This window comes from Lissotriton helveticus, chromosome 1_1, assembly GCF_964261635.1.
Source record: "Lissotriton helveticus chromosome 1_1, aLisHel1.1, whole genome shotgun sequence".
In the NCBI taxonomy this organism is placed as follows: Eukaryota; Metazoa; Chordata; class Amphibia; order Caudata; family Salamandridae; genus Lissotriton; species Lissotriton helveticus.
Window position 1 is genome coordinate 35,087,322 of NC_136057.1, and position 27,559 is coordinate 35,114,880.

The 27,559-nt window shown below is 53.6% G+C and overlaps 1 protein-coding gene across 2 annotated transcripts in view; it reads right to left on the reverse strand.

Annotated features, from left to right (window-relative positions):
• The window catches only part of LOC144767124 (transmembrane protein 176B-like), a 133,918-nt gene that overhangs the window by 46,276 nt on the left and 60,083 nt on the right, over nt 1-27,559 (reverse strand). The window contains exons 4-5 of one of the 2 annotated variants that reach the window (XM_078650727.1): nt 18,406-18,462; nt 12,214-12,438 (exon numbers count right to left, since the gene is read on the reverse strand). In XM_078650727.1, the coding sequence (XP_078506853.1) occupies nt 12,214-12,438; nt 18,406-18,462 (282 nt within the window). The remainder of the gene's footprint in view (nt 1-12,213; nt 12,439-18,405; nt 18,463-27,559) is intronic. The other variant, XM_078650733.1, reaches the window with a different exon arrangement.

Here is a 27,559-nt window from a genome sequence, read left to right on the forward strand (position 1 = left end):
GAGCTTCAAGTCCTTCCATTCACAGGGATAGCACAGCTTAACCGCCATAGCAATTCCACCCCCTCTCGTGCCACGATTGAGAGTGAACACAGCGTAGTCCGGGGGGAAGGCTAAGTTAAGTATGGAAAGATCCGCGTCCTGCAGCCAGGTCTCTGTCATAAAAAGAGCATGAGGGGACTCATTAGTGAGGAGATCAAAAATCTCCGAATGATGCTTTACCTGCGACCTGACGTTCAGGTTGCAGATGGTAATATCGCGCACTCCCGGTGCGCCTTTCTGCCGGGATGGTAGCTCTAAGGATCGAATGCGAGAAGGGGATGGTAAAGTCCAGCTGCAACACGTGCAGCGATGTGGGCCACATAACGGCTCCACTGGGGGCAGAAAACAGGCAGAAAGCCTGCCTCGTATCGCCAGCAAATCATCCCTGCAATACCTGATAGTGATTGTAGTCATCCTGTGCAGCGAAAAGCGTAGAGTCCTGCCGCGCCCCGCGCTTCCTTAGCGCTGACGGGCGCAGACGGGCAGGACTCTGGCAAGACTCCGGCACAGCGAAGGCACGCCTGCTGCGCAGAACCGCTGCGCGGTAAGGGAGCTTTAAGAAGGCGTCCCTCGCCTCAGCCTGAGCGCTAGAGCGCTCGACGATGTAACCCAGCCGGGTCCACACCACTCCAATATGGCGCCCAAACCCAATCCCACCCGAGGGACCTGACCCGCCAAGCGGCGGTGGTGGTGCCAATTAGAATGCAGGTAAGGGGGCGATAGTATGACCCTAGAGGAACCAGGAATAAAACAAAAGAAAATTAAGTAAGAACTCCAAAATAAGGTGGTTTAAAATAATAGCGCAGCTCGAGGAGCGCTTAACGCAATGCAGCATGCATGTACCAATGTAGAACAATGTCATACATTCACCCCAGTACAAGGATCTGGGCCTAAATCCATCGTTTTTTTGCACTCCACATCACCCTGGGTTAGACACTGGCTATATGCAAATCAGCTCTGACCCTGTGCCTCATGGGAACAGTCCAGTCCGAACTACCAAGCCATGTCTTTCCCAGACCGGAATCAAGCATCCAAGGACCGGTTTCTGGCTATCAGCCTTCATCAGCCTGGATAGATAGCTTGACTCCAGTGGTGTGGAGAGCCTGGGACTCACGTCTGAGCATACCCAGCCCACTCGGGGTGAAAATTGCAAAAAACACAGTTGAGGGACAGAATGTAGAACAATGTCATACATTCACCCCAGTACAAGGATCTGGGCCTAAATCCATCGTTTTTTGCACTCCACACCACCCTGGGTTAGACACTGGCTACATGCAAATCAGCTCTGACCCTGTGCCTCATGGGAACAGTCCAGTCCGAACTACCAAGCCATGTCTTTCCCAGACCGGAATCAAGCATCCAAGGACCGGTTTCTGGCTATCAGCCTTCATCAGCCTGGATGGCTTGACTCCAGTGGTGTGGAGAGCCTGGGATTCACGTCTGCGCATACCCAGCCCACTCGGGGTGCAAATTGCAAAAAAACACAGTTGATGGACAGAATGTAGAACAATGTCATACATTCACCCCAGTACAAGGATCTGGGCCTAAATCCATCGTTTTTTTGCACTCCACACCACCCTGGGTTAGACACTGGCTATATGCAAATCAGCTCTGACCCTGTGCCTCATGGGAACAGTCCAGTCCGAACTACCAAGCCATGTCTTTCCCAGACCGGAATCAAGCATCCAAGGACCAGTTTCTGGCTATCAGCCTTCATCAGCCTGGATACCTTGACTCCAGTGGTGTGGAGAACCTGGGACTCACGTCTGAGCATACCCAGCCCACTCGGGGTGCAAGTTGCAAAAAACACAGTTGATGGACAGAATGTAGAACAATGTCATACATTCACCCCAGTACAAGGATCTGGGCCTAAATCCATCGTTTTTTTGCACTCCACACCACCCTGGGTTAGTCACTGGCTATATGCAAATCAGCTCTGACCCTGTGCCTCATGGGGACTGTCCAGTCCGAACTACCAAGCCATGTCTTTCCCAGACTGGAATCAAGCATCCAAGGACCGGTTTCTGGCTATCAGCCTTCATCAGCCTGGATAGCTTGACTCCAGTGGTGTGGAGAGCCTGGGACTCACGTCTGAGCATACCCAGCCCACTCAGGGTGCAAATTGCAAAAAAGACAGTTGATGGACAGAATGTAGAACAATGTCATACATTCACCCCAGTACAAGGATCTGGGCCTAAATCCATAATTTTTTTGCACTCCACACCACCCTGGGTTAGACACTGGCTACATGCAAATCAGCTCTGACCCTGTTACTCATGGGAACAGTCCAGTCCGAACTACCAAGCCATGTCTTTCCCAGACCGGAATCAAGCATCCAAGGACCGGTTTCTGGCTATCAGCCTTCATCAGCCTGGATAGCTTGACTCCAGTGGTGTGGAGAGCCTGGGATTCACGTCTGCGCATACCCAGCCCACTCGGGGTGCAAATTGCAAAAAAACACAGTTGATGGACAGAATGTAGAACAATGTCATACATTCACCCCAGTACAAGGATCTGGGCCTAAATCCATCGTTTGTTTGCACTCCACACCACCCTGGGTTAGACACTGGCTATATGCAAATCAGCTCTGACCCTGTGCCTCATGGGAACAGTCCAGTCCGAACTACCAAGCCATGTCTTTCCCAGACCGGAATCAAGCATCCAAGGACCGGTTTCTGGCTATCAGCCTTCATCAGCCTGGATAGCTAGACTCCAGTGGTGTGGAGAGCCTGGGACTCACGTCTGAGCATACCCAGCCCACTCGGGGTGCAAATTGCAAAAAACACAGTTGATGCACAGAATGTAGAACAATGTCATACATTCACCCCAGTACAAGGATCTGGGCCTAAATCCATCGTTTTTTTGCACTCCACACCACCCTGGGTTAGACACTGGCTATATGCAAATCAGCTCTGACCCTGTGCCTCATGGGAACAGTCCAATCCGAACTACCAAGCCATGTCTTTCCCAGACCGGAATCAAGCATCCAAGGACCGGTTTCTGGCTATCAGCCTTCATCAGCCTGGATAGCTTGACTCCAGTGGTGTGGAGAGCCTGGGACTCACGTCTGAGCATACCCAGCCCACTCAGGGTGCAAATTGCAAAAAAGACAGTTGATGGACAGAATGTAGAACAATGTCATACATTCACCCCAGTACAAGGATCTGGGCCTAAATCCATAATTTCTTTGCACTCCACACCACCCTGGGTTAGACACTGGCTACATGCAAATCAGCTCTGACCCTGTTACTCATGGGAACAGTCCAGTCCGAACTACCAAGCCATGTCTTTCCCAGACCGGAATCAAGCATCCAAGGACCGGTTTCTGGCTATCAGCCTTCATCAGCCTGGATAGCTTGACTCCAGTGGTGTGGAGAGCCTGGGATTCACGTCTGCGCATACCCAGCCCACTCGGGGTGCAAATTGCAAAAAAACACAGTTGATGGACAGAATGTAGAACAATGTCATACATTCACCCCAGTACAAGGATCTGGGCCTAAATCCATCGGTTTTTTGCACTCCACACCACCCTGGGTTAGACACTGGCTATATGCAAATCAGCTCTGACCCTGTGCCTCATGGGAACTGTTCCCATGAGGCACAGGGTCAGAGCTGATTTGCATATAGCCAGTGTCTAACCCAGGGTGGTGTGGAGTGCAAAAAAACAATGGATTTAGGCCCAGATCCTTGTAGTGGGGTGAATGTATGACATTGTTCTACATTCTGTCCCTCAACTGTGTTTTTTGCAAAATAAGAGAGAGGCATCACATTTTGCTCCCAGATTATTGGCGATTTCCACTGTATTAGGTGGGGCAGGTGCATCTTCTGGCCACCATTGAATTGGGTTTAAAAGATTGTCTTCACCAATCAGTAAAATCTCAGTTTTATCCGTGTTATATTTAAGGTTAGAACAAAAAGTCCAGTGCACACGTAAAGATTAAGATATGGGCATGATACTCATGGTAAAACAAATAACCGCGTTCAATGAAACAAGGTAGACAGTTCTGAAGTGTTATTTTTCAAAATGAAATATATGTAGCCTTCCTGATAGGAAGGATGACATCAGAGCAAATAACCAGCCGTCACGTGTTTCGTCATGCGGGTGCTGTACCTGTGAGTCTTCAGGGCTTTCAATGTAGTCATGGGTTCGGTATGCTGGTGATAATTCCGACCCGGCAGGTACGGGTTGTAGGATAGGGTATCCTGGTGTGGTATTACCTCCAAATGAAGGTGAATGCTTAAGACGGTCGGGTGCAACCTTCTCTATGTATATCTGCGAAGTCGTGCTTCCGCAAGGTCTGGTGGTTTCTTGGGTTCGCATCATTTAAGGTTGTTTAGTCTCATCGAATGGATGACCTCTGTTATACATTGCCTAAAATTAAGCTCTGGTTTGGATGTGTCTTTATCCAGGGCCAAGATCAATTGTGTGTCGTCTGTGTATGAGGTTGTATCGATATTGAAGGAGGATATTAACAAGATCAACAGAGCCATGTAGATATTAAATAGGAGCGGACCTAGAGAAGAGCCTTGAGGAACGCCTGAGGTAATCTGACGTTCAGTTGAGAGGAAATGTTCTAGGGCCACGGTTTGTTTACGGTTAGTACGGAAGGATTGGGGCCAGGCCAGAGCTGTTGAGGATACACCGCTTTATTTGATTCTAGAGAAAAGGATATAATGCGAATTGGTATCAAATGCGGCCGACAGGTCTAATAGGATCAGTACTGCATTTTGTCCTTTGTCTAGTGTTAGTGTGTCTAAGACTTCAAGCTGTGCACACTCAGTTGAATGTTTAGGGCGAAAGCCAGATTGGCTGGGGTGAAGTATCTTGGTTTTCTCGAGGAAGTCAGTAAGTTGTCTATTGTCAAGTTTTTCAGTAATTTTTCCAAGAATGGGCAGTAGTGAAATAGAACGGAGATTGGAGAGAGTTGAGTGGTCTATGTTTTTTTTTTTTTTTGCAGTGGTTTGACAACTGCTATTTTCCATTCTTCCGGAATTATCGCTGTATTTAAAGATGAATTAATTATCTTGTAAACTACTGGATTAACAATGTCCAAAGTCTTGTGAAGGACAGCAGGGGGACATGTGTAAAATGGGGAACCTGATTTACAAGCAATGATGGCTTGGCGTGACTGTTCTAGTGAGATTCCCTCAGTGTGTGTGTGTAGGGTATTACATTCTTTTTGAATATTAGGAATTTTCTCTTAAAAAAAGAGTGAGATCTGGTCACATTGCATCTGTGATGGTGGGATCTTCTTGGATAACGCTTTTGGGTCAGGGAAGGATTTTACCACTGTGAAAATCATTTTTTGATCATTACCGGCCTCTAAGATTTTATTGGAGAGATACTCCTTTTTTGCTAGCTTGATTTGTGCATGACATTCCGTTCTGCTTAGTTTGAAGAGATTCCATTCTTCTGCCCTGTAAGTTCTTCTCCGTCTTTGTTCTAGTTGTTTGCACTGGAGATGGAGTCCTGCTAGTATGGGTGTAAACCAGGGTGCTGAAGTTTTAACTTTATGTTTGTTTTTTACTTGCTCTACAGGAGATAATTTGTCACTGATTTCTGTTATCCATGTTTTAAAGCAGTGAGTGTCCTCTAAAGTGTTAGCGGATAGAGTTGGTAGGGTGTCCCTTTGAAGTTGGGTTAATACAGGGTTAGCTAACATCTTAGCCCATTTGCGGCTTGGCAATGAGGTTGACTTTTGTTTAAGAGGGTGAATTAATCCTGGGAAGTTAATTTTAAATGGTATTAACATGTGATCAGACCAGACTTGAGCCATGGAGCTGCTAGCTGTTAGAGGGGAGAAATTGGAGCACACACCGTCGATAGAGGCTATGGATGCCATGCACAGAATTAATACAATCCTATAAGTCCAAAAGGGACTAACTGATGAGTGATGCATGATGGATCATGTTTGCAATTTATATTTCAGCATTCATGGTTGCTTACTTATCTATTATTGTTGGAAAGTGGATTATTGGTAGGGGCTAGAATGCACCTACCACTAGTAATAAGGCCACCATTCCAATATTAGATCAAGTAATGGTCTCAATAAAATATTTCCTTGCTCAACACTTAATAGTTGGCAACGAGCAGGCAGGCTTAACTTAGGAGACGAGTGTGTAAAGCATTTTAAAACACCAATACATTGAATAAGCAAGACAAAACACACAATAAATGTCCCAAACCAATTTATAAAAATAGGAAATATTGTTATCTTTGAAAATGACACCAAAACGACAAACCTCCAATGCAGAGAAACAGATATGACATTTTAAACAATAAACACTTTCTTGTGCTTATAAACATATAGCATCAAATTGGGACATCTGGTCGCGCTTAACGGGTACAGAGTAAACGTTTGAGGCCGACCTCGATGGAGCTAGGGTGAGATTCACTAAGTAGAGAGGCCTCGGTCAACATTTTACCTTCGTACTTAAAAACCTTTCTGCCAGATTTTCTTTCAACATCTAGTGGGCCTCTCCAGCAGGCCGGATTCACAGTGGCTTTGTCAGCTTGGTTCAGCAGGAGAACCCAGTCAACTCCTGGTAGTTTTGAGCTCTGTAGCTTTCAGCAGGACAAACCTGAAATCCAGGCCGGATCAGGATTAGACGTAGTCGCATTGACTCTCGATGTCAGCTTTCACAAAAGTTCTCCAAACTTCAGGAGGTTCTTCCTGAAGTTCCTTTTGGTGGTACAAAGTTTCCACAAACAAAATCCAAGGTTCCAGAGTCTCTGAGTTGCTCCTCGGAAGTTGGGACTACAGTCCCCACAATGTACCTTGCCAAATCTTTTAAAGTCCACCTGAAGGTGGTCAGCTGGGTTCTTCTTGATGTAGATGATGCAGGTGGAGCTCTTATAACCTGTTGCTTTAAGGGAGTTCACTCCTTCTCTTTCTGAAGCAAGGCAATGTCTTTAAGGCTGCAGTTTGTTAGTGTGCAGCAGGTACAGTCATTCAGAGTGCAGTCCTCTTGGTGCAGGCCAATGTTCCAGCAGGACAGTCCTTCTTCTTCTTTTAGTTTCAGGCAACAGAGTTGCTATGCAGCTTTCACATATTTATCCAATGTGTTGGGGAGATAAGTAGGGTGGCACCCCTGACCAGTGGTATACAGGGTACCACCAAAAAGCATGACAACTTCCTCCAGAGTGTAGCATATTCTTGTCCCACAAAGCACGGTACTTTAAAATTCCATGAGATGGAGAATTTCTCTACTTGAGAGTAAGACCTGGCTAGGTCAGCCTACTGGTGTGGCTCATTTCCCTTAAAACACCCCCTTCCAGACCTTCAGCAAATTACATTCATGGGGCTCCCATCATGCTGGGGGTACAAGAAGAGGGGCTAGGCCTGGCTTGCATTCTTACTGTTCTGCTCTCTTTGAAGCCCAGGTTGATTTACCTAGCCCCCGACCTGGCCTGTTCTCTGTAGCTGCAGCGTTCCCCCCATCATATAACCCCTGTCTCTGTGTAGGCCACTTATCACCTAATCAAAGCAGTTTGGCTAAGCCTGTTAAGTCTGGGAAATCAGGGGAAACTGCATATACCCCTTTTCCTTCATGAGGTAGAAACGCGTTGGCACTGTTACATGGGAATTTATTGGAAGTACCATCTCAAGGATAAAGTCTCTATTTAAGTTTCCAAAAAGTATCTGATCTCCGTTCAGAAAAAAAGAAGTACCAACACCATTCGGACTCTATTGAGTATGGTAATACACAATACACTATCCAATCCCATGCCATTAGTGAGGGGTAGAAAAATACTGGAGTGATTTTTTCTGGACATATTAGCCACAATTCTGGTTTGTTCAGTAGACAGTGTTTTTTTATTTAATGTGGTTATTGGATTGTTATTGTGATTTGTTATTGTTGGTTCCTTTGTCTAAATTTGTGCTGTTGAATGTTCCAGATGGATATGAAGTTCAAGTACAATAGATATACTGAATTAAATATAAGTAAAATGAGATAAGGTCTCAGACACAAGAGATTGATGTGTTCATGTTTTTGTGATTAATGATTGATGAATGGCCTTGTGGGGTTTCTTGATGTTTTCATTCCAAGACCAGGCACTATTATATGAACGCACCCACCTTTGAGCGGCACTATGACTAATGTGAGAAGATGATGCCGCTTCCCAGTGCCTCCCACACAAAGCAAAGGCAAAGTGCCCCAGTGTCAGACATATTACGTCTTTTGCCTCCTTCGCAGGACATTCCATCGTTGTTTCCAATGAATATCATGTGCTAACGAATGAATTAGAAAGTGTATGCTACAATCAAGCTCTCGTTCGTCCCATGATCTAATTTGTTTAGTGCATATGACAATCAGCTTTCATGGATAAGTTGGTGGCCTCTTATTCTTGAAGAGGACGGTTTCATTTTTAGCTCTTAAATATGACGCAGTAGAGTTTCTAGAAGACTAATAATTGCGAACTTCCTTTTTTTGCCTTTTCCAAAGAACACTGTAGGAAAGTAGGATCAGCTTTCATGGTTAACCCCACTTTTTGCTGGTGTCATTATGTTTTTCTGACTAGTCTGATTGAGATCCTGCTAATCAGGACCCCAGTCTCTGTGCTTCTTCCCAACATTGGACATGGTGAGTACTTAGGTACCCCCCTGACTGGCTACTGATGACCCTTATAAGTCCATAGTATCTCGTACTAAGGTACTCAGGGCATAGGTACACAAGGGGTCCTCCACCTCCATGGGCTGAAGCATGTATTATGCCACCCAATATGTAACTACAGGCCTACCATTGCAGCCTGTGTGAGCTGGTGCTAGCACCACTTATGAAAGATATAGGTTTCCCTATATCTAAGGTTACTGCACCTTAAAACCTATAAGTCACCCCTAAGGTAGGCCTTTCAAACCTGCAGGCAGGGTGCTTGGTTCTAAGTGTGAGGGTGCCCTGTATGAGCAGGACACCGCCTACAAACGCCTGAGACCATTCTCCAGGCGTTGAAAGTGCATCAGCCATTACAATACATAGAGTGGCCATGTGTCATTACAAAATGGCTAACTCTAAAATGGCTGTAACAAACTCAGTCATGTTTGGTATCAAACATGTTGGAATCATACCCCCACACTGCAGACAGTGTGGGAGGTATGATTGCATGCAGTGTAAAGCTTCTTCAGGGGGCCCTCAGTGCTCCCGGTTCCAGTCTTCTAGACCCGGACAGCAAGATATGGCTGCTGCCGACCACAGACACTATTCTGCCCTCCTGCTGTTGAGCCAAGCATTAGTAGGGGAAGGTAGGACAATAGGTTTCCTGCCACAGGAAGGTGTGACCAACTCCATGACAGGACTTAAGTGTATTGGGACAGGGTGGGGGCACTTGCCAGTGCCACTGAGACTGCTTGAAGGGCACATGTGGTGCCCTCCGTGCATGCTCCAGTTGGAACCAGTTCTGGGAGCCAGTGCCTCCCACTCTGGCGTGTAACTGGACAAAGTACATGGAAGTATTCTACCAACTGTCCAGCTCCTCCTTTGGGAGAAACCCCTGAATCGTCCCAACCCTTTCGATATGGTACTTAAGGGCTTACCTATGGGTGGGTCCCTAGATTCATCGTGGGACAAGATTAAGATCCAAAACACTTCTTCTTCAACCGTCTGGGCACATTGGACTTCCCTTTGGGAACCAAGACTGCAACTGGGAAGACTCCTGCTGCTCCTGGTCTTGTCGTCTTGCCAGTCTTCTGCGTCATCTGTGCCGGTGCTCCATACAGTTTCTTCACCAGGCCATCCACAGGTCCCCGAAGGCATCTGCAGGCACCGTAATGCACCTGACAGGTCTGCTGATCCTGGGCTCCCACAGACTTCGAAAGGTTCAGCAACACAAGTGGTGGTTCTGCTACTCCCTCGAGGCCTGCACTGTCTTCACAGCAAATTTGAAGCCAGTATCCTTCGTCGGAACTGCTTGAGCAGTACCCCTGAGCACCATGTCTATTTGCGGTTCCCAAGGATTGTTGACTTTCTCCTCCAGAGATCAGCAGGCGCCAAGAATCTCCAGCCTCAAGCATCTCCTGCTACCAAGATCTTCATCCTCACCGCTTCCTCCGCACCGTGGGCCTTCATCGTTGGTGAGCTGCTCGAGGTCCTCTTGCGACTCATGTACCTCCGGCCGGTGGGTCCTCTTGAGGGTCTTTTTTGGCTCCACTGGGTTCCCCTGTTTGTTTGGGGCCTGCTCTGACTTACCTGCTTGTGGTGAGTCACTTGGACCTTGGTGGTCCTGACACTGCATCTTTTTCGCATACTACGTTTGTTGTCGTTGCCAAGGCTTGTTGGTGCTCCTGACAGACACCGCCCCCCCCCCCCCCTGGCTCCTGACATCTGACATGGGACAGCTCGTAAACGGCTCCTGGTCATCCACAGCATCGCCTGGTCTACTTAGCTGAAACTTCAAGGACACCATCAATGCTCCTGCATTTACCGACATCGGTGGGTACTAGTTGCCTGTGCCTCCTGGTCACTCCTGAGTGGCATAGACTCTGTCCCGTATGCTTGCAGGTACTTCTCATCTTGAATCCAACTTTGGGTTTCATCGGACTCTTTCACGTTCTTCGCCAGCGACATCTTCACTGAAGTCCTCCATTGTGGTCTGCGGTGGTTTCCGACGATCCTTCGCATCTATGCACGCAGCTTCCTTGGTGTAGGTGTCCTAGATCCTGGGGTCTACTGGGAAGGGCCCTTCTTCTGAAAAACTGCAACCATGACTTACACATTGACTCTGCTCCGTGGGGTTCCTGGGTCCTTACCTGGGGTTGTTCTCTGGGTCCCAGCTCCTCTACATCATCTGGGTCCAGTCTCAACGTAGGTCATAGTTCGCATTCCACTTTCTTAGTATATGGTTTGGTCTCCCCCTAGAGGCTACTGTGTATTTGTGCGACTTACCTGTTCTTTTATTGAAGTATTGAGTGTATTGTGATTATATCGCCGGGGAGGAGATAGTGCAATTTATTAGTGAGTATTTATAATAATACATATTTTTATAACTACACTGTGTGGGTCTTTTTCACTTAACCTGCACCTTAGGCTAAGATCTGGTAACACAAGCTGCTTTACACTCCTTCTGGACTAAGCCTTAAGGCTGCTCTCCACTGCTATCAGCTTTCCCAGGTTGTCTAAGACCACTAAAATCACCATAAGGGTTGTCTGGATTAGTACAGGGTGCTACACTTACATACATGTGCACCATATACTAAGTCAGCCTCCTACAAACACCGTCTAACAGAATCAAAATAGCTGAAAGCTCCACTCTCTGTTGACTGTTTACTTTGACAATTTTTAACAAGTTCTCTGGGTTAGAGAGGAGTTCCACACAGCAAGGCAGACACACTTGTAGCATCCATTCTAACTCAAGGCTAATGAGGGCACCTGGTGTTTCCTGGCTGTCCTACTCACAGCTGCTCCTGCGGGCTGCAAATAGCAGGATTGGCATTAATCTGAATTAAAGGCCTGGCTGTTCTAAATTAGGGTTGCAAGTGTGCATCACCTTCAACTCTAAATAGGCTTTTTATTTACAAGACTGCTAGGAATAGCATAGTGCCTAGAAGTATCAATAAGACTAGCTGTGCTATAAATTTAATAAACAAATTATTTTTTGCTGTTCATACTATTCGTAAACGTTTTCACTGTCAAGTTTATCTTCTGTGTGGTTACATTTCATATCAAATGCACTAGATCAACGTGTTAAAATAAACGTTTTAACCCCTTCGCTGCGGCGGCAATTCCGCCGCAGCGCTAGGGGGGCTGAGCGGCGCTCGCATGCTCGTGATGGAGCCGCTCCGTCACGAGCCGCGGTTGAGCTGTGCTCATGACGGAGCGGTTCCGTCATGGCCCCGCCCGCTCAATGGAACGTCCAGCGCAGGCGCGAAATTCGCGCCACGCAGGCGCGCCGAGCGGGCCATGACGGAACCGCTCCGTCATGAGCACAGCTCAACCGATGCTCATGATGGGAGGGGTTAAAATAGATATTTTATTTTCTATTTCTCCAGGGGTATAGCATTCAGTAATGAATGAGGGTTTGGGGTTCCACTAATTGTCCCTGTCTTGTCTCATGAGACCGGTCATTACCAGAAGCACATCTTACTCAAACATTCCAGATTTGGGGCGTCACATCCTTGGTGCTGGGGGGGATCTAGTAAAACAAATAGTGTTGCTCTAGAGAACATATCACCTGCTTACCAGTAATCTCTTGACTTCGTTGCTGCAGTGGGCCACCCTGTACTCGTCCGGGTACGGGGCGTCGCTGTATCCTTCATAACTGCCGAGCTGAGACTTGCACAGGTACTCTGGAGCCAAAGACCACATATGGTACCACACGTCTGGTCTTAGATCGCGTGACACAAAAACAAGGCCCGCGATGGCCACCCCAAGGCTGCCGAGATGCAGGAGGAAGGCAGCCGTGCACTACAGGGAAGGAAGAAAACACAGGTCAACAACAAGGCTGAGCGAGGCGGCCGTGCGCCACAGGGAAGGAAGGAAACACAGGTCAACAACGAGGCTGAGCGAGGCGGGCGTGCACTACAAGGAAGGAAGGAAAAACAGGTCAACAACGAGGCTGAGCGGGGCGGCCGTGCGCCACAGGGAAGGAAGGAAACACAGGTCAACAATGAGGCTGAGCGAGGCGGCCGTGCACTACAGGGAAGGAAGGAAACACAGATCAACAACGAGGCTGAGCGAGGCGGCGTGCACTACAGGGAAGGAAGGAAACATGTCAACAACGAGTCTGCGCGCGGCGGCCGTGCACTACAGGGAATGAATGAAACACAGATCAACAACAAGGCTGAGCGAGGCGGCGTGCACTACAGGGAAGGAAGGAAACATGTCAACAACGAGTCTGCGCGAGGCGGCAGTGCACTACAGGGAAGGAATGAAACAAAGGTCAACGACGAGGCTGAGGGAGGCGGCCCTGCACTACAGGGAAGGAAGAAAACACAGGTCAACAACAAGGCTGAGCGAGGCGGCCGTGCGCCACAGGGAAGGAAGGAAACACAGGTCAACAACGAGGCTGAGCGAGGCGGGCGTGCACTACAAGGAAGGAAGGAAAAACAGGTCAACAACGAGGCTGAGCAGGGCGGCCGTGCGCCACAGGGAAGGAAGGAAACACAGGTCAACAATGAGGCTGAGCGAGGCGGCCGTGCACTACAGGGAAGGAAGGAAACACAGGTCAACAACGAGGCTGAGCGGGGCGGCCGTGCGCCACAGGGAAGGAAGGAAACACAGGTCAACAATGAGGCTGAGCGAGGCGGCCGTGCACTACAGGGAAGGAAGGAAACACAGGTCAACAAAGAGGCTGAGCAACACAGGTCAACAACGAGGCTGAGCGAGGCGGCCGTGAGCTACAGAGAAGGAAGCAAACACAGGGCAACAACGAGCCTGCGCGAGGCGGCCGTGCACTACAGGGAAGGATGGAAACACAGGTCAACAATGAGGCTGAACGAGGCGGCCGTGCACTACAGGGAAGGAAGGAAACACAGGTCAACAAAGAGGCTGAGCAACACAGGTCAACAACGAGGCTGAGCGAGGCGGCCGTGAGCTACAGAGAAGGAAGCAAACACAGGGCAACAACGAGCCTGCGCGAGGCGGCCGTGCACTACAGGGAAGGAAGGAAACACAGGTCAGCAACGAGGCTGAGCGAGGCGGCCGTGCACTACAGGGAAGGAAGAAAACACAGGTCAACAACGAGGCTGAGCAACACAGGTCAACAACGAGGCTGAGCGATGCAGCTGCGCACTACAGGGAAGGAAGGAAACACAGGTCAACAAAGAGGCTGAGCAACACAGGTCAACAACGAGAGTGAGTGAGGCGGCCGTGATCTACAGAGAAGGAAGCAAACACAGGGCATCAACGTGCCTGCGCGAGGCGGCCATGCACTACAGGGAAGGAAGGAAGCACAGGTCAACAACGAGGCTGTGCAAGGTGGTCGTGCACTATAGGGAAGGAAGGAAACACAAGTCAACAAGGAGGCTGCGCGAAGCGGCCGTGCATTACTGGGGAGGAAGGAAACACAGGTCAACACGAGGCTGCGCAAGGCGGCCGTGCACTACAGGGAAGGAAGGAAACACAGGTCCACCCGAGGCAGCGCGAGGCGGCCGTGCACTACAGGGAAGGAAGGAAACACAGGTCCACACGAGGCAGCGCGAGGCGGCCGTGCACTACAGGAAAGGAAGGAAACACAGGTCCACACGAGGATGCGCAAGGCGGCCGTGCACTACAGGGAAGGAAGGAAACACAGGTCCACACGAGGCAGCGCGAGGCGGCCGTGCACTACAGGGAAGGAAGGAAACACAGATCCACATGAGGCTGCGCAAGGCGGTCGTGCACTACAGGGAAGGAAGGAAACACAGGTCAACAACGAGACTGAGCGAGACGGCCGTGCACTACAGGGAAGGATTGAAACACGGGTCCATACGAGGCAGCGCGAGGCGGCCGTGCACTACAGGGAAGGAAGGAAACACAAGTCAACAATGAGGCTGAGCGAGACGGCCATGTACTACAAGGAAGGGAGGAAACACAGGTCAACAACGAGGCTGAGCCAGGCGGCCGCGCACTAGAGAGAAGGAAGGAAACACAGGTCAACAATGAGGCTGAGCGAGGCGGCCGTGAACAACAGGGAACGAAGGAAACACAGATCTACAATGAAGTATGAACCAGATCACCGATAAGAAATACTATTTGCACGTGTGGAATGCAAGTCTGTGCAGAGTCCCAAATTAGTTTTACTCCTAGGAAATGTATTCCTATTATGATAACTCAGAAAAAGATTTCTTCTAATACTACAGCAGCTCCCAAAAATGTACACCACTGTTTATTGTTTCTGCAATGCTACAAGGCAAATTGAAATTTAATATTGTTTTTTTCATTATCTTCTCCTGAACTGGATCCGGATGTTGTGTAGGAAACCAATCCAAACATGGCAGATAAAAAGCGAGGAGTTGGTAGCTAATATTATAAGGTGAGAGACATCAGAGGGCAAAGGAGACACAGAAACACACCAGACGGTAAAAGTGGCCCAGAAACACACCGGAGGGCAAAAGGGGCAGAAAAACACACTAGGGGGTAAAAGTGGCCCAGAAACACACCGGAGGGCAAAAGGGGCAGAAAAACACACCAGAGGGTAAATGTGGCACAGAAACATACCAGAGGGTAATAGTGGCACACAAACACACCGACGAGGATAAAGGGGCACAGATACACACCAGAGGGCAAAAGTGGCACCGAAACACACCAGAGAGCGAAAGGGGTAGAAAAACACACCAGAGGGTAAAAGTGGCACCGAAACACACCGACGAGGAGAAAGTGGCACAAAAACACAACAGAGGATGAAATGCCACAGAAACTCACCAGAGGGCAAAAGTGGCACAGAAATATGCCAGAGGGGGCGAATGGGACACAGAAGTGCTTACGAGGAAAAAAGGAGCTCAGAAACATACCAGAGGGTAAAAGGTGTACAGGAACACACCAGAGGGTGAAAGTGGCACAGAAACACACCAGTGGGTAAAAGTGGCACAGAAGCACAAAAGAGGATAAAGGTGGCACAGAAACACACCAGCGGGTAAAAGTGGCACAGAAACACACCAGAGGGTAAAAGTGGCACATAAAAACACCAGAGAGCAGTGAAAGACACAATATTGAAATAAAATGGCTGAGGTTGGAAAGTAGGATCTGCTTCTTATGGTTACCCCCACTTTTTGTTTGATGTGATGCTGTGTTTGACTAGTCTGACTGGGGTCCTGCTAATCAGGACCCCAGTCTATCAGCTTTCTCCCTAAACTGTTATGTTATGTACTTAGGTACACTCCAGATTGGATACTGGGGTACCCTTGTCAGTCCCTAGTATATGGTACCCATGTACCCAGGAAATACGTACCCCAGGGTCTCCCATGGGCTGCAGCATGTATTATGCCACCTATGAGAGACCATATAAAATTGAGCTAAAGGCCTGTCATTGCAGCCAGTGTAGGTTGGTGCATGCACCACTTACTAACGATGTAGGTTTCCTATAGCTAAGGGTCACTGCACTTAAAACCTATAAGTCACCCCTATAGCAGGCCTTCCTTTACAATCCTGAAGGCAGGATGCTTGGTTCTAAGTGAGAGGGTGGCCCTGTATGAGCAGGAAACCCCTGCAGCCTACGGATTCCATTCTCCCAGGTTGTCAGTGAAAGAGCAATATACTACTATAGAGGGGCATTATGCGACCGCGTGATGACCAACTCTAAAACGGCTGAAACAAACCCTATTGTGTTTGGTGTCAAAGTTGTTGGAATCATACACCCTCATGGGTAACTGGTGTGGGAGGTATGAGTCCTGCCTCATTGGGCTCTCTGTGGTCCTGGTACCAGCCTTCTAGTCCCGGACAACACAAAATGGTTGCTGCCGACCAGAGACACATTTCTGCTCTCCTGCTGCTGAGCAGCCAAGCTCCAGCAGGGGAAGGCAGAACAATAGGCATCCTGTCACAGGGAGGTGTGACCACCTCCCAGACAGGATTTAGTGTATTAGGGCTGGGTGGGTGCGCTTGCCAGCACCTGAAAGTCTGCATGAGGGGCACATTTGGTGTCCATCTGCATAGTCCAGTTCAAACCAGTCCTGAGAGCTGTTGGCTCCCGCTCTGGCGCAAAATTGGACAAAGGACATGGGAGTAACCTTCCCTTTGTCCAGACCCCCCTCCCCCGGAATAGTTCCAACCCTCTCCCATGGGTACTCAAGGGCTTACCTGGCTGTAGGACCTTAGATTCGTCATGGACAAGATTCAGAACTTAAACCACTGCACTTCAACCGTCTGGGCACTCTGTACTTTGCTGGACTTCGTTTGGGCCTGACTTCGTCTCCCTCTCAGTCTGCTGCATCGTCTGTGCCTGTGCATACATACCGGATCCATGTAGGACCTGTGGAGCATCCAAGACACCTGAAGATAATCTCCCATGAAGTGAAGGAGACACTCCCCTGCATTTGCAGGCACAGCAACACTGCTGATCGGTCTGCTTATCCTGAGTTCCTACAGACTCCAAAAGGTTCCTACATCCCTCGAGGCCCGAGCATCCCTCTCACACAGTTTGAGGACAGAATCCCTCGTGGGGGCTGCATTACCCGAACCCCTGTGCACTGCAAACATTTGCGTACTTTCGATTGCTTGAGCCTGCCCGACTCCCCTGTGTGTGGTGAGTCTCCCGGACTTTGCTGGTCCCAACTGTACACTTCCTTGACCTCCTGTGTGGGATGCTTTTGCCAAGGCTTGTTGGTGCTCCCGCCAGACACCGACCCCACAGCACTTGACATCCTTTAATGGACAGCTCTTATCCGGCTCCTGGTCATCCTCAGCATCGCCTGATCCCTGCAGCTGCAGAGTCAAGGTCACCTTCAACTATCCTGAAGCACCCGACATTGGTGGGCATTCGTCTACCGAGTCCCTGCTCACTCTCAAGTGACCCAGACTCTGTCCCCTCTGCTTTCAGGTACTCCTCGACGAGAATCCACGTTTGGGTTCCAACAGACACTTTCTCCTCTCCCAGCAGCGGAACTTTCTCCAAGTCCTCCATAGGGTTCGACAGCGGTTTCCACCGCCACTTCACACCTATGCACTCGGTTTCCCTGGGTTAGGTAACTTGGGTACTTCGGTATCCACAGTTGGGGTGGCTCTCCAATCTTCTGTTTTCCACTGGGTTTCTTCGAAGTCCACTGGGAAGCATCCTTAAACTTTAAAATTCCAACCGAGTCTTTCACATAGACTTGTACGGAGCATGTGGTCGTGTTCTCACACTGCACAAGCTCTCCATATGGTCCCTATCTACTCACCTTAGGTGGTTCCTTGTGGTCCCAGCAATTTTACATACTCTCGACATTGTCTTGAATTGAGTCGTGGTTCTTATACCACTTTCTTAATATATGGTTTGGTCCCCCCCGGGGCCCACTGTGTATTAGTGCTATTTACTGTGATTTATTTGCTTAAGTATTGTGTGCTTTGTGTCTAGCTCGGCCTAGGAGATACTGTAACGTACTGGATAGTAGTGTTATATAATAAATACATAGTTTTATGACTACTGTGTGATTCTCTTTTCATTTAATCTATACTATAAAATTGCATTCTGGTGAAACAAGCTTCTTTACACTCCTTTAAGACTAAGCCTGAAGGCTGCTCTCCACAGCTACCACGTGGATACATTTCTACGGTTGTCTGAGACCTCTTAAATCCCCATACAGGTTTTCTGGACTGGTGCAAGATGCCCAATTTAATTAGTGGACATCACATACAAGGCCAGCTTCACACAGCTGATGTCAAAAAAGGGTTAAAGGGGCCAGTGAAAAATACCAGAGGGCTTGGGAGGAATCCTGGGGTAGATGGAAAGAGCAAGCAGTGAAGACAGACACTTACCGATAAGCAGCTGGGATGTCTCTCACTGAGTACAGCTACTGCTCCGGTGACAATAAACTGAAGGGGAAACAGACTACATGTGAGAAAAAACACACAAGTGGAAAGAACACGCTTTTAGAGCAAGACTTGTTATACTGAACAGAGCTCAAAGAAGGGAAACAGCCACTACAACGCGGCCGTTTCCACGAAAACCTTAACCACGCATGCATTACAACGCATGCGTGGTTACAACGAAAGCCTTTACCACGCATACGTTTACTACGAGGTACGTAGTAAAGGCATGTGTGGTAAAGAGTACAATTAAAAAAGGGGGTTTGGGGGGCTTCCCCCCCAAAAAAAACCTAACCTGAAGTCGAGATGTGCAGGCAATCGGCGTCGTATAAGAGGAAACGGAAAGAAACTTCCGCTTCCTCTTTACGACGTATGACGTCACCACGGAAAAATAAGTGGAGAAGGATAAGCGTGGAAATACCATTCTGTTGTAACGCATGCGTGGTAAAGGCATGCGTTTCAATAGAGTTCGTTGTAAGAACATACAACCTCAAAGAAGGAGAAGGTGCAGCAACAATTCACCTGTGCAGTGGGGAGGGGGGTTGATGTAACTGAAGCTGCTCCTAAGCAGGCACTGGAGCCACCCAGACACCCCTATCCTGGCCTCAGCAGGCACAGGAGCCACCCAGACAACCCTAGGTTGCTCCACAGCAGGCACAGGAGCCACCCAGACACCCCTAGGCTGATCTACAACAGGCACATGAGCCACCCAGACACCCCTAGACTGCTCCTCAGCAGGCACAGGACCCACCCAGACACCCCTAGGCTGCGCCTCAGCCGGCACAGGAGCCACCCAGACACCCCTAGGCTGCTCCTCAGCAGGCACAGGAGCCACCAGACACCCCTAGGCTGCTCTACAACAGGCACAGGAGCCACCAGACACCCCTAGGCTGCTCTACAACAGGCACAGGAGCCACCCAGACACCTATAGGCTGCTCCTCAGCAGGCACAGGAGCCACTCAGACACCCCTAGGCTGCGCCTCAGCCGGCACAGGAGCCACCCAGACACCCCTAGGCTGCTCCTCAGCAGGCACAGGAGCCACCAGACACCCCTAGGCTGCTCTACAACAGGCACAGGAGCCACCCAGACACCTATAGGCTGCTCCTCAGCAGGCACAGGAGACACCAGCCACCCCTAAGCTGCTCCTCAACAGGCACAGGACCCACCCAGACACCCCTAGGCTGCTCCTCAGCAGGCACAGGAGCCACCCAGACACCCCTTGGCTGCGCCTCAGCAGGCACAGGAGCCACGAGACACCCCTAGGCTGCTCCCCACAAGGCACAGGAGCCACCCTGACACACCTAGGCTGCTCCTCAGCAGGCACAGGAGCCACCAGACACCCCTAGGCTGCTCTACAACAGGCACAGGAGCCACCCAGACACCCCTAGGCTGCGCCTCAGCCGGCACAGGAGCCACCCAGACACCCCTAGGCTGCTCCTCAGCAGGCACAGGAGCCACCAGACACCCCTAGGCTGCTCTACAACAGGCACAGGAGCCACCAGACACCCCTAGGCTGCTCTACAACAGGCACAGGAGCCACCCAGACACCTATAGGCTGCTCCTCAGCAGGCACAGGAGCCACTCAGACACCCCTAGGCTGCGCCTCAGCCGGCACAGGAGCCACCCAGACACCCCTAGGCTGCTCCTCAGCAGGCACAGGAGCCACCAGACACCCCTAGGCTGCTCTACAACAGGCACAGGAGCCACCCAGACACCTATAGGCTGCTCCTCAGCAGGCACAGGAGACACCAGCCACCCCTAAGCTGCTCCTCAACAGGCACAGGACCCACCCAGACACCCCTAGGCTGCTCCTCAGCAGGCACAGGAGCCACCCAGACACCCCTTGGCTGCGCCTCAGCAGGCACAGGAGCCACGAGACACCCCTAGGCTGCTCCCCACAAGGCACAGGAGCCACCCTGACACACCTAGGCTGCTCCTCAGCAGGCACAGGAGCCACCAGACACCCCTAGGCTGCTCTACAACAGGCACAGGAGCCACCCAGACACCCCTAGGCTGCACCTCAGCAGGAGCCACCCAGACACCCCATGGCTGCTCCTCGGCAGGCACAGGAGCCACACAGACACCCCTAGGCTGCTCTACAACAGGCACAGGAGCCACCCAGACACCCCTAGGCTGCTCCTCAACAGGCACAGGACCCACCCAGACACCCCTAGGCTGCTCCTCAGCAGGCACAGGAGCCACGAGACACCCCTAGGCTGCTCCCCACAAGGCACAGGAGCCACCCTGACACACCTAGGCTGCTCCTCAGCAGGCGCAGGAGCCACCCAGACACCCCTAGGCTGCTCCTCAGCAGGCACAGGAGCCACCCAGACACCCATAGGCTGCTCCTCAGCAGGCACAGGAGCCACCCAGACCCCCCTAGGCTGCTCTACAGCAAGCACAGGAGCCACCCAGACACCACTAGGCTGCTTCTCAGCAGGCACAGGAGCCACCAGACACCCCTAGGCTGCTCTACAACAGGCACAGGAGCCACCCAGACACCTATAGGCTGCTCTACAACAGGCACAGGAGCCACCCAGACACCCCTAGGCTGCTCCTCAACAGGCACAGGACCCACCCAGACACCCCTAGGCTGCTCCCCACAAGGCACAGGAGCCACCCTGACACACCTAGGCTGCTCCTCAGCAGGCGCAGGAGCCACCCAGACACCCCTAGGCTGCTCCTCAGCAGGCACAGGAGCCACCCAGACACCCATAGGCTGCTCCTCAGCAGGCACAGGAGCCACCCAGACCCCCCTAGGCTGCTCTACAGCAAGCACAGGAGCCACCCAGACACCACTAGGCTGCTCCTGAGCAGGCACAGGAGCCACCCAGACACCCCTAGGCTGCTCCTCAGCAGGCACAGGAGCCACCCAGACACCCCTAGGCTGCTCCTCGGCAGGCGCAGGGGCCACCCAGACACCACTAGGCTGCTCCTGAGCAGGCACAGGATCCACCCAGACACCCCTAGGCTGCTCCTCAGCAGGCACAGGACCCACCCAGACACCCCTAGGCTGCTCCTCAGCAGGCACAGGAGCCACCCAGACACCCCTAGGCTGCTCCTCAGCAGGCACAGGAGCCACCCAGACACCCCTAGGCTCCTCCTCAGCAGGAACAGGAGCCACCCAGACACCTATAGGCTGCGCCTCAGCAGGCACAGGAGTCACCCAGACACCCCTAGGCTGCTCCCCACAAGGCACAGGAGCCACCCAGACACCCATAGGCTGCTCCTCAGCAGGCGCAGGAGCCACCCAGACACCCCTAGGCTGCGCCTCAGCAGGCACAGGAGCCACACAGACACCCCTAGGCTGTTCTACAACAGGCACAGGAGCCACCCAGACACCCCTAGGCTGCTCCTGAGCAGGCACATGAACCACCCAGACACCCCTAGGCTGCGCCCCAGCAGGCACAGGACCACCTAGACACCCCTGGGCTGCTCTACAACAGGCACAGGAGCCACCCAGACACCCTTAGGCTGTTCCTCAGCAGGCACAGGAGCCACCCAGACACCCCTAGGCTGCGCCTCAGCAGGTACAGGAGCCACCTAGACACTCCTAGGCTGCTCTAGCAGGCACACAATCCACCCAGACACCCCTAAGCTGCTCCTTAGAAGGCACAGGAGCCACACAGACACCCCTAGGCTGCTCCTCAGCAGGCACAGGAGCCACCCAGACACCCGTAGGCTGCTCCTCAGCAGGCGCAGGGGTCACCCAGACACCCTTAGGCTGCTCCTCAGCAGGCACAGGAGCCACCCAGACACCCCTAGGAAGCTCCTCAGCAGGCACAGGAGCCACCCAGACACCCCTGGGCTGCTCCTCAGCAGGCACAGGAGCCACCCAGACACCCAAGGCTGCTCCTCGGCAGGAGCAGGAGCCACCAGACACCCCTAGGCTGCTCCTCTGCAGGCACAGGAGCCACCAGACACCCCTAGGCTGCGTCTCAGCAGGCACAGGAACCACCCAGACACCCCTAGGCTGCTCCTCAACAGGCACAGGAGCCACCCAGACATCCCTAGGCTGCTCCTCAGCAGGCACAGGAGCCACCCAGACACCCCTAGGCTGCTCCTCAGCAGGCACAGGAGCCACCCAGACACCCCTAGGCTGCACCTCAGCAGGCACAGGAGCCACCCAGACACCCCTAGGCTACTCCTCAGCAGGCACAATAGCCACCCAGACACCCCTAGGCTGCTCCTCAACAGGCACAGGAGCCACCCAGACACCCATAGGCTGCTCCTCAGCAGGCACAGGAGCCACACAGACACCCCTAGGCTGCACCTCAGCAGGCACAGGAGCCACCCAGACACCCCTAGGCTACTCCTCAGCAGGCACAATAGCCACCCAGACACCCCTAGGCTGCTCCTCAGCAGGCACAGGAGCCACACAGACACCCCTAGGCTGCTCCTCAGCAAGCGCAGGGGCCACCCAGACACCCCTAGGCTGCTCCTCAGCAGGCACAGGAGCCACCAGACACCCCTAGGCTGCGTCTCAGCAGGCACAGGAACCACCCAGACACCCCAAGGCTGCTCCTCAGCAGGCACAGGAGCCACCCAGACATCCCTAGGCTGCTCCTCAGCAGGCACAGGAGCCACCCAGACACCCCTAGGCTGCTCCTCAGCAGGCACAGGAGCCACCCAGACACCCCTAGGCTGCACCTCAGCAGGCACAGGAGCCACCCAGACACCCCTAGGCTACTCCTCAGCAGGCACAATAGCCACCCAGACACCCCTAGGCTGCTCCTCAACAGGCACAGGAGCCAACCAGACACCCATAGGCTGCTCCTCAGCAGGCACAGGAGCCACACAGACACCCCTAGGCTGCACCTCAGCAGGCACAGGAGCCACCCAGACACCCCTAGGCTACTCCTCAGCAGGCACAATAGCCACCCAGACACCCCTAGGCTGCTCCTCAGCAGGCACAGGAGCCACCCAGACACCCCTAGGCTGCTCCTCAGCAGGCACAGGAGCCACACAGACACCCCTAGGCTGCTCCTCAGCAGGCACAGGAGCCACCCAGACACCCCTAGGCTGCTCCTCAACAGGCACAGGAGCCACCCAGACACCCCTAGGCTGCACCTCAGCAGGCACAGGAGCCACCTAGACACTCCTAGGCTGCTCTAGCAGGCACACAATCCACCCAGACACCCCTAAGCTGCTCCTTAGAAGGCACAGGAGCCACACAGACACCCCTAGGCTGCTCCTCAGCAGGCACAGGAGCCACCCAGACACCCGTAGGCTGCTCCTCAGCAGGCGCAGGGGTCACCCAGACACCCTTAGGCTGCTCCTCAGCAGGCACAGGAGCCACCCAGACACCCCTAGGAAGCTCCTCAGCAGGCACAGGAGCCACCCAGACACCCCTGGGCTGCTCCTCAGCAGGCACAGGAGCCACCCAGACACCCCAGGCTGCTCCTCGGCAGGAGCAGGAGCCACCAGACACCCCTAGGCTGCTCCTCTGCAGGCACAGGAGCCACCAGACACCCCTAGGCTGCGTCTCAGCAGGCACAGGAACCACCCAGACACCCCTAGGCTGCTCCTCAACAGGCACAGGAGCCACCCAGACATCCCTAGGCTGCTCCTCAGCAGGCACAGGAGCCACCCAGACACCCCTAGGCTGCTCCTCAGCAGGCACAGGAGCCACCCAGACACCCCTAGGCTGCACCTCAGCAGGCACAGGAGCCACCCAGACACCCCTAGGCTACTCCTCAGCAGGCACAATAGCCACCCAGACACCCCTAGGCTGCTCCTCAACAGGCACAGGAGCCACCCAGACACCCATAGGCTGCTCCTCAGCAGGCACAGGAGCCACACAGACACCCCTAGGCTGCACCTCAGCAGGCACAGGAGCCACCCAGACACCCCTAGGCTACTCCTCAGCAGGCACAATAGCCACCCAGACACCCCTAGGCTGCTCCTCAGCAGGCACAGGAGCCACACAGACACCCCTAGGCTGCTCCTCAGCAAGCGCAGGGGCCACCCAGACACCCCTAGGCTGCTCCTCAGCAGGCACAGGAGCCACCAGACACCCCTAGGCTGCGTCTCAGCAGGCACAGGAACCACCCAGACACCCCAAGGCTGCTCCTCAGCAGGCACAGGAGCCACCCAGACATCCCTAGGCTGCTCCTCAGCAGGCACAGGAGCCACCCAGACACCCCTAGGCTGCTCCTCAGCAGGCACAGGAGCCACCCAGACACCCCTAGGCTGCACCTCAGCAGGCACAGGAGCCACCCAGACACCCCTAGGCTACTCCTCAGCAGGCACAATAGCCACCCAGACACCCCTAGGCTGCTCCTCAACAGGCACAGGAGCCACCCAGACACCCATAGGCTGCTCCTCAGCAGGCACAGGAGCCACACAGACACCCCTAGGCTGCACCTCAGCAGGCACAGGAGCCACCCAGACACCCCTAGGCTACTCCTCAGCAGGCACAATAGCCACCCAGACACCCCTAGGCTGCTCCTCAGCAGGCACAGGAGCCACCCAGACACCCCTAGGCTGCTCCTCAGCAGGCACAGGAGCCACACAGACACCCCTAGGCTGCTCCTCAGCAGGCACAGGAGCCACCCAGACACCCCTAGGCTGCTCCTCAACAGGCACAGGAGCCACCCAGACACCCCTAGGCTGCACCTCAGCAGGCACAGGAGCCACACAGACACCCCTAGGCTGCTCCTCAGCAGGCACAGGAGCCACCCAGACACCCCTAGGCTGCACCTCAGCAGGCACAGGAGCCACCCTGACACCCCTAGGCTGCTCCTCAGCAGGCACACGAGCCACCCAGACCCCCTAGGCTGCTCCTCAACAGGCACACAAGCCACCCAGACACCCCTAGGCTGCTCCTCAGCAGGCACAGGAGCCACCCAGACACCCCTAGGCTGCTCCTCAGCAGGCACAGGAGCCACCCGACACCCCTAGGCTGCACCTCAGCAGGCACAGGAGCCACCCAGACACCCATAGGCTGCTCCTTAGCAGGCACAGGAGCCACACAGACACCCCTAGGCTGCTCCTCAGCAGGCACAGGAGCCACCCAGACACCCCTAGGCTGCACCTCAGCAGGCACAGGAGCCACCCAGACACCCGTAGGCTGCTCCTCAGCAGGCACAGGAGCCACCAGACACCCCTAGGCTACTCCTCAGCAGGCACAATAGCCACCCAGACACCCCTAGGCTGCTCCTCAACAGGCACAGGAGCCACCCAGACACCCCAAGGCTGCACCTCAGCAGGCACAGGAGCCACACAGACACCCCTAGGCTGCTCCTCAGCAGGCACAGGAGCCACACAGACACCCCTAGGCTGCTCCTCAGCAGGCACAGGAGCCACCCAGACACCCGTAGGCTGCTCCTCAGCAGGCACAGGAGCCACCAGACACCCCTAGGCTACTCCTCAGCAGGCACAATAGCCACCCAGACACCCCTAGGCTGCTCCTCAACAGGCACAGGAGCCACCCAGACACCCCTAGGCTGCACCTCAGCAGGCACAGGAGCCACACAGACACCCCTAGGCTGCTCCTCAGCAGGCACAGGAGCCACACAGACACCCCTAGGCTGCTCCTCAGCAGGCATAGGAGCCATCCAGACACCCCTAGGCTGCTCCTCAGCAGGCACAGGAGCCACCCAGACACACCTAGGCTGCTCCTCAGCAGGCACAGGAGCCACCCAGACACCCCTAGGCTGCTCCACTGCAGGCACAGTAGCCACCCAGACACCCCTAGGCTGCTCTTCAGCAGGCACAGGAGCCACCCAGACACCCCTAGGCTGCTCCTCAGCAGGCACAGGAGCCACCCAGACACCCATAGGCTGCTCCTCAGCAGGCACAGGAGCCACACAGACACCCCTAGGCTGCACCTCAGCAGGCACAGGAGCCACCCAGACACCCCTAGGCTACTCCTCAGCAGGCACAATAGCCACCCAGACACCCCTAGGCTGCTCCTCAGCAGGCACAGGAGCCACCCAGACACCCCTAGGCTGCTCCTCAGCAGGCACAGGAGCCACACAGACACCCCTAGGCTGCTCCTCAGCAGGCACAGGAGCCACCCAGACACCCCTAGGCTGCTCCTCAACAGGCACAGGAGCCACCCAGACACCCCTAGGCTGCACCTCAGCAGGCACAGGAGCCACCTAGACACTCCTAGGCTGCTCTAGCAGGCACACAATCCACCCAGACACCCCTAAGCTGCTCCTTAGAAGGCACAGGAGCCACACAGACACCCCTAGGCTGCTCCTCAGCAGGCACAGGAGCCACCCAGACACCCGTAGGCTGCTCCTCAGCAGGCGCAGGGGTCACCCAGACACCCTTAGGCTGCTCCTCAGCAGGCACAGGAGCCACCCAGACACCCCTAGGAAGCTCCTCAGCAGGCACAGGAGCCACCCAGACACCCCTGGGCTGCTCCTCAGCAGGCACAGGAGCCACCCAGACACCCCAGGCTGCTCCTCGGCAGGAGCAGGAGCCACCAGACACCCCTAGGCTGCTCCTCTGCAGGCACAGGAGCCACCAGACACCCCTAGGCTGCGTCTCAGCAGGCACAGGAACCACCCAGACACCCCTAGGCTGCTCCTCAACAGGCACAGGAGCCACCCAGACATCCCTAGGCTGCTCCTCAGCAGGCACAGGAGCCACCCAGACACCCCTAGGCTGCTCCTCAGCAGGCACAGGAGCCACCCAGACACCCCTAGGCTGCACCTCAGCAGGCACAGGAGCCACCCAGACACCCCTAGGCTACTCCTCAGCAGGCACAATAGCCACCCAGACACCCCTAGGCTGCTCCTCAACAGGCACAGGAGCCACCCAGACACCCATAGGCTGCTCCTCAGCAGGCACAGGAGCCACACAGACACCCCTAGGCTGCACCTCAGCAGGCACAGGAGCCACCCAGACACCCCTAGGCTACTCCTCAGCAGGCACAATAGCCACCCAGACACCCCTAGGCTGCTCCTCAGCAGGCACAGGAGCCACACAGACACCCCTAGGCTGCTCCTCAGCAAGCGCAGGGGCCACCCAGACACCCCTAGGCTGCTCCTCAGCAGGCACAGGAGCCACCAGACACCCCTAGGCTGCGTCTCAGCAGGCACAGGAACCACCCAGACACCCCAAGGCTGCTCCTCAGCAGGCACAGGA